General features: G+C 51.1%; 1 protein-coding gene across 1 annotated transcript; it reads right to left on the reverse strand.

The window, feature by feature from the left end:
- Positions 1-2,049: 2,049 nt before the first annotated feature.
- Positions 2,050-3,753, reverse strand: NOG (noggin). Its single transcript, XM_089508219.1, has one exon. It carries the CDS (start codon positions 3,426-3,428, stop codon positions 2,700-2,702), a length of 729 nt encoding a protein of 242 aa, XP_089364345.1. The 5' UTR covers positions 3,429-3,753; the 3' UTR covers positions 2,050-2,699.
- Positions 3,754-7,925: the final 4,172 nt, after the last annotated feature.

The following is a 7,925-nucleotide window of genomic DNA, read 5'->3' on the forward strand; positions in this document are numbered from 1 at the left end:
ACCCAAACCCCACAAAACAGGGATACTTTTACTGGGTCAACCCAAATGCACAATATACATGCAGCAAGCTTTTGAAGCTCCATAGACTTCTTGATCAAGCAAAGATGTTAAAAATCATACAGGGGGGAAAACAACAAAAAAAAAATTATATATGAGAATGTTAGTCATAGAATTTGAAGATCTGTTTGTCTTAGTCTGGAAAATCAGCACACAAAAGGATCTTGCAGCATCTTTGAGACTCACTCAAAGAAAGAAAATGGTAGCCTGAGCTTTCACAGACTCGAATTAGCCACATTAGCCTGGAAAATCAGTCTGCAAAGAGATTTTAGAGCACCTTTGAAACTGAATGAAAGGTAGTTAAAGACCTAGCAGTGTTAGTCTGGAAAATCGATCTGCAAAGGGAACTTGGAGTACCTTTGAGACTAACTGAAAGAAAGTAGTTGGTAGCATGAGCTCCAGTTAGTTAAAGACATAGCTGTGTGAGTCTGACAAACCTGCATGCAAGGGATCTTGCAGCACCTTTCAGACTAACTGAAAGAAGGAAGTTGGCAGACCCGAGCCCTGCATTTGGTCAAGCTGTTGTGCTTATCACCTTTTAGGATTCACCCTCCTGCAAGGTTTGGGAGGAAGGAAAGGAGCATCCATCCCTTGGAAGGCCCAAAGGAGGTGGGAGATGCCAGCCAGCCAGCCTTTCCCGGGAGCCCAGGGGTTAAGCCTGGATCAAGGGGGCGGGCAAGGGGTGCTGCCCGAGAAAGGCGGCGCCGGTCTCCCGCAAGCGCCCAGCCACCAAGGCTCAGGTTTCAGGCTGCTGGACCACAAGGGAAGGTGTCAGAGACACGTGGCTCCTTGGAAATGAGATGTCAAAGCAGTGGCGGCGGGCTGCACCGCTCCCCCCCATCTGCCTATCCCAAGGCGTCTGGCCCACCTCCCAGGATGGGTGACAGGCAGATCTCAGCCAGGGTGAGGAAAGATCCATGCCAAGCCAGTGCCCCCTTCCTTCCTTCCATCCACCAAACCTTTGCAAAACCTCTAGTTGCTGCAGCCACACTGGAGAAACAGTTCAGTTTGACACCACCTCTGGTACCACAAGCAACCACCATTGCCAGAATTCCACAGCCTTGAGCCATAACAATTGAAAGTGGTGTCGAGCTGGATTGTTTCTCCAGTGTGGACTGACTCCTCACCCGCTCTTCCCGCTGTCAAGGAGCCTTTTGCTCTAGCTGGGCACATCGCAGACTGGCAAGGAGTGGAGGGCTTCCTTCAGAGACACACACTGGTCCTTGGCTGGCTGGATAAGAGAGAAAGGAGGCATGAACCATCATCCATCTCAATACCAAAAAGTTAAAGGGATCCCCTTTGACCCCGGCAGCCACCAAATTTGACATCTCTTAGGCCCACACCAAACAAAATGTCACCAGGGTGCTCAGGTTGTTGCTTTTTTTCCTTTTTAGTGGCTGGTTTTAATTCTGAAGCTCAACTTTTCCACTACAGGGGAATGACTATATAAAGAATAAATAAGCAGACGCTCTTCCATTTACAGTGGATTCCAAGGCATCCCAAAACAAAAACCAAACAAAAAGCAGTTCTCTATATACAATAACACTGTGTCCTAATTTTTTTATTATCATAATAACAATAATAATAACAATAATAATTACTATAATATCTTGGTAGTCCATAAAAAAAAATCCCACACGCAACTCAGGCATACATTTTCCGAAGAATGGAAAATCTCTTTATATTTATATATTTATAAAAGGTTTTCTTTTCTTACCAAAAGCTCACGTTTCCTTAAAAAAAAAGGGGAAAAAAAAAGACCTCGCAAAGAAAGCGAAGTTTTGCGGGGGCTTTTCTGTTTCCTTCAAAATTCCCCCACAATACTTTCTTTTTTCCTTTTTCCTTTCTCTCTTTCCTGAAATATAAATTAAAGGGGATGGGGAGGAACACAAAAGGGACGGCCTGGAGGCGATGTCTCTCCAAAAATACAGTAGACACGAGTTCTTGTTGTAACACTAACCTTTCCAAGAGGGGCTTTCAATGGGGACACTCAGCTCTTTTGGACCCCAGCCCCCAAAAGACTCAGCCATCTTGGCCAGGATTCTGGGAGGTGAAGTCCAGCACATCTGGAAGGCCAGTGTTTCCCCAAAACTTGGCTCTTCTAGATGTTTTGGACTTCATCTCCCAGAATCCCTGATTGGTGACCAAGCTTTGCTGGGGGCCTTCTGGGAATGGAAGTCCAAAAAGAAAAACAACAATAACTGGAAACCAAGGGGAGGGAATTGCTGGTTCTAGTCCAGTGCTCCCCAAAATGTGGGTCCTCCAGATGTTTTGGATCTCAGCACCCAGAACCTCTGACTGGGGACTTCTGGGAGTTGAAGTCCAAACAACAAACCCTGGAAACTGAAGTGTGGGAATCGCTGGTTCTAAGTCCAGTGGTCCCTAAAACGTGGCTCCTCCAAATATTTTGGACCCTGACCGGGGAGTTCTGGGAGTTGAAGTCCAAACAACCAACCAAACCCTCACCCCAAAGCCCGGCGCCCAAAGTCTGGCCACGGCTGGCGATGCCCAAGAGTCCCATTCCCGACACGTGTCACGGCGGGGAGCCCCGTGGGAGTCCGGTCTCCCTGGGGTCTTTGGGGGGGGGGGGAGTCCCGGAGATCAGGGCCGTGTCCGGAGGAGGGCGTCCTGGTCCCCGGCTCCTAGCAGGAGCACTTGCACTCGGCGATGACCGGGTACTGGATGGGGATCCAGTTGCAGCGCTGCAGGCCGCCGCCTCCTCCTCCGCCTGCCGCCCCGAGGCCCCGGCGCTGGCACCTCCAGCGGAGGAGGGTGAGGTGGAGGGACTTGGCCGGCTTGCAGAGCATGCCTTCGGGGACGGAGCAGGAGCGCTTGCTGAAGCAGGAGCCCACCTTGACGAAGCGGGGCCAGAAGCGGCTGCCCAGGTCGCTCCAGGAGTAGAGCACCGGGCAGAAGGTCTGCGACCAGAGCCACAGCTGCAGCTTCCGACGGAGCTTCTTGCTCAGCCGGGGCTTCTTCGCCGGGGAGGCGCCCCCGCCCCCTCCCTCGGAGAACTCCAGGCTGCGGATGTCGGAGGGCATGGCCCCCGAGGGCCGCTGGCGCAGGAGCAGCTCCGCCTCGGCCAGGTCCTCCCCGGCGGCGGCGCCAGCGGCGGCGGCGGAGGGGCCGCGCTCGTCGGGGGGCAGCGCCACCGCCATGAAGGCCGGGTCGAAGTGGGCGCCCAGCAGGGCCCGCAGCAGCGTCTCGTTCAGGTCCTTCTCCTTGGGGTCGAAGAGCGGGTCCGGGTGCTCGATCAGCTCCACCAGCGGCAGGTGGTCGCTGGGCGCCGGGCGGATGTGCAGGTAGTGCTGCCCGCGGGAGCCCTCCAGGCCCAGCAGCACCAGCACCAGCAGCGCCGACGGAGACCCCATGGCCAGGCCCTCACCGCCGGCCCCGGCCCCAACGCCGGCCCCCAGGCATCGGGAAGGCCCTCCGGGAAAAGGCACCGAGCTCCGACGGCGGCCAAGACGCCCCTTCCTTCCTTCCTTCCTTCCTTCCTTCCTTCCTCCCTTGTCAAGGCTCCTTTGCGCCGCGGCCCTGAGCGGGATTCGACCCTCGGCGGGAGGCTCCTCTTCCCTTTGGCTGCTTCTCCTTCTGCCGGGAAGCCCCCTCTGGAGCCCCCTCCCGCCTGCAGAGCGGCTTCAAAGCGCCTCCGCTTTCGGCTCCATTCGCGAGGGGAAGCCCTGGCTCTCTCCTCCTTCTTGTCTCTCCTTCCTTTTTCTGCCCAGGCTCCGCTCCTCTCCTCTCCGTCGAAGGAAAGGCGCCCCGAGGGGAAGGAGGCAATGTCCCGGGACGGCCGAGGCTCAGCTCCCAGCCATCCCAGCAGCAGGGGACCTGGAGATGCTGCCGAGGCTGCTGCTGCTGCTGCTGCTGCTGGACGGCGGCTCAGGCAGGGCTCCGCTCCGGGCCAAGGCAAGGCAGGCGGCAGGCTCCCCGGCGAGGAAGACGAGGAGGAGGAGGAGGAGGAGGAGAAGAGCCCGTCGTCTCAAGGCAGCCTCGGCTCCTGGCAACCTGGCAGTAGCAGCAGCAGCAGCAGCAGCAGAGCCTCGCCTGCCTCCATGTGCGCGCCCTCCTCCGCCTGCTCCTCCTTCTCTTTTCTCCGCCTCTTTCCTCCGCCCCCCGCTCCCGCCTTGCTCCTGGGGCTGTTCTTCTCCCCTCTCCCGCCGGGCTACCTGGCCGCGCCGGCATTTATGGCTCTGGGCGCCTCCAGCGCACGGACCCAGGCACGCGGCAGACCCCCCCGGCCCCCCCCCCCGGCCCCGAGAGGGAAGAGGAGCCAGGCAGACGGCGCCCCCTGCTGGCACAGCATCGCCCTCCAGGAGAGGGACAACTAGGCTCTATGCACACAACACACACACGCACACATATATACACACACACGGCCACATACATACACACCCACACCCATACATATACACCCACACACACACACACACACATATATATATATACACACACACATGTACATGCACACACATGCATACAAACATATTTATACACACCCACACTCACTTATACACACACACACACGTAGGCTCTCCCCCCCCCCCCCTTTACTTCTCCATGCCTGGAATACTTTAAAAAACCCATATGTGTGTGTGTGTGTGTATTATATATACTTAAAAACACCAGTATAAAAACACCAATGTATATATATATATTTTAAAAAACCATATATATATATATATATATATATATGGAATACTTAAAAAAAACCAATGTACAAACATCAATATAAAACAATATATATATGTGTGTGTGTGTGTGTAATAATTTAAAAAACCACCAATATAAAACCCTCAGTATATACTACTTCTACTACACCCAGCCATGTAGCTGTTTTTGTAAAACCATCTCTGGCATGGAGGAGTAATGGGAGGGTTACCCAAAGGCTCCTGGGAAGTCTGTGCCTAGTCCTGACTCCTTACTTTCTGATTTTCCTCAGAGGGCCTGTGAATTCCTCTGACATACATACAAAGGCCTCCCCCTTCCCCGCAAGAAGCCTCTCCAGTCCCTGCCTGCAAAGGGGACCAGCCCTGACAGGGCAGCCTCAAGAAAAGGGGGATTAGATGTCCTCATTTTCTAGGACATGGCTTGCATTTCAGCCTTCTGTCCAGGAGGACTTCCCAAATGGCATCCATTTGGACCATGACCAATAGACATCAATTTACATGCATATCAGTGTGTTTAGCTTTATATTTGGTCATGTCTTTCATTTTTTTGAATGTCCTCCATTTTGCAGTGCCTTGTCCTCCTTTGCAGCTGGGACATCTGGTCACCCTGTGGAACTAATTTTATTTTTAAAAAAATGTCATTAGGATTTTGCTGCTCCAAATAACTGACCGGCTTGGGATCTTTAACTTCAGTGGATGGGTGGGTGCCTTTGCTGCTCCACTTGTGGGGTGCCTCTGCACTCCAGAAATAATCCAGGTTGACACCACTTTAATGGTTACTGTTCAGTGCTATGGAATTCTGGGAACTGTAGTTTTGTGGAACACTTAGCCTTCTCTGCCAGAGGTCTGGTGTCACAACAAACCACGGTTCCCAGAATTCTATAGTGCTGTGTCATGGTAGTTAAAGTGGTGTCAAAATGGATTATTTCTGCAGTGCAGATGCAGCCAAAATGTCTCTGGCCAGTCCTAACAGACTCACCTCATATGGTTCATATAATCCAGATTTTTAAAAGGGTAAGTTTTTAATTATTTTTGAGAATCACAAAAGGAAGAAATCACATTTACCTTCCAGATTATTTTTGGAATAAAATACTTTCCTATACAAGACAGTGCACCAGTATACACAGGCCTGGAGTCCCCAGCCATGTGCCTGTAGAAGCAAACACACCTTGCATGCCCTCCAGCACCTCACAGCTAAAAACCAGGAGACACATAGCCAAGTAACATCAGAGTGTGGCCATGATGGCAAAAGCGATTAATGAGGAACATCACACAAATCAGAAGAGAGTGCAGCAGTTTGCTTTTGCCGGAGTCTACAGAGAAGAAGAAGAGTCCCTGTGTTAACTGGCTGCAAACTACATTTCCAAGTTGAGCTTAGTTTATAGCAGTGGAAGTAAGCTAAGGGAGAAGGCTGGGAAGTGCGTGAAACTGACGCATTCTGAAAGCAGCTGAGGGACCCTGAGTCCCTTTTTTCTTCCTCAGCAAGTCACCCATGAGTGAGAAGCACACAGGGAAGGACCCTGGTAGGACATGGCAATGAAGGCAGGGGATGAACTGTTCTCCTCCCACTACTGAATGTCACGCCCATGTATTTACTTATAAAAATAATGTATATGTCACCCAAGCCTGGGGCTTAAGGTGTTTCAAAACATGTTTTTAAAAAGAAAAACATTGAAAACACAAGAGGCAGCTAGGCTTCTCACTCAGAAATGAAGAGAGAGAAAGGCACACGCCTTTTGCCTTCAGAGGAAAATGCTAAGTACAAAGGGACGGGATGCTCTTGGGGTCATGGAGAAATTTGCCTATGGAAACAGACATCTTTGCCCATTGCAGGAAAAAAACAACCCGTATTCAGTTCAGGTCAAGCAGGACAGCTTGAGCAAGCACTATGCAATTGTGTGGCAAAGTCACACCAAAATACACGAAGATAATAATAAATGCACACAAGAGAAGTCTAGGTGTGTGGGCAAGAATCTGCTTGTAAAATGCCCCAAAATCTAAAGGGAATCTTGTGGACTTTCAGATATGGACACTCAGGATGAACAGGCTGCCCCTTTCAGCGCTGGATCAGGGCCATGGCAACTATATGCCGTGGCCCCGATCTGGCCTTTCCCCAGTACAAAAAGCTGCAAAAACCTACTCCTTTTTGTGCCTTAGAAAGAGCACCATAGTCACCAGTGCCATACCCTTTTGGGGCTCCTTTGCTGCGGCATCATCTGGACACAGTGCCAGAGGGGCACCATGATACCACCCGCCATGTGGTGGGGTGTGTGGTGTCACACCGGCATGGGGGCAGAGTCGGGGCGTGCGTCGTGTGGGCACCACGCCCCCATTCTGCCCCAATGCCGGCCTTTGATGCCAGTCTGTCGAGGCTCATCTCTCACCATTCCCCACTGTGGAATTAGAGGGATACCTTCTCCAGCATAGGGAATTTTCTACTCATGTAGACCATGGATCGAGGGCAGAATGGTGAATCAATACTTAGATAAATCCCACTGATTCCATGAGGCTACTCTAGTTGAGACAAACAGTAGGATTTGGCCCTCTGCATTGCACAGTACAGAATGCAGCTCAGGGAGCAAGAGTCATGTTGCTGGACTGCAAATTCCAGCAGCTCTATACAGACAATGGAATCCTGGGAGCTGCAATCTTTCACCATTAGCATCTAACTAGCCACATAAACCCTGCCCCTTGAAGTAGAGGAATATTTTCTCTACTTATATTGGCTGGAGTTCTGCAAAATTAGTTTTTGAATGACAGCATTCAGAATCTCTCTGCCACTGTGGCCACAGGCCATTCTGCTGAGGAGATTTCAGGGGCTGGAGTCCTGAAAGGTAACTTTTCCAAGCTTTAAATTGCAAGGGAAACCTCCATGAACAACAAAAAAGACTCTTTGCTGCAGACAAGGGCCTCTGATGGAACAAGGATAGAACAGAGGGATGTGTGTGGTCATCCCTTCTGCCTTCTCATATGTTGATTCTATTGATTTGTTGTTAATTGCCATCAGGTAACCTCTGATTTATGGCATCCCTATGAATGAGAGACCTCCAAGACACCTTACTATTAACAGCCCTGCTCAGATCTTGCAAAAGAGTGTGGCTTTTTTTAAAAAAAATTGAATCAATCCACCTTTAATCCTGTCTTCTGCACCGCTTGCTGCCCTTCACTTATCCTAGCATATTTGTCTTTTCTAAT

This window comes from Sceloporus occidentalis, unplaced genomic scaffold, assembly GCF_023333645.1.
Source record: "Sceloporus occidentalis isolate IW3139 unplaced genomic scaffold, rSceOcc1.0.p SCAF_1, whole genome shotgun sequence".
In the NCBI taxonomy this organism is placed as follows: Eukaryota; Metazoa; Chordata; class Lepidosauria; order Squamata; family Phrynosomatidae; genus Sceloporus; species Sceloporus occidentalis.

Excerpts from the sequence above, each read along its gene's own strand:
- NOG (XM_089508219.1), bottom strand. The coding sequence starts at position 3,428 with ATGGGGTCTCCGTCGGCGCTGCTGGTGCTGGTGCTGCTGGGCCTGGAG.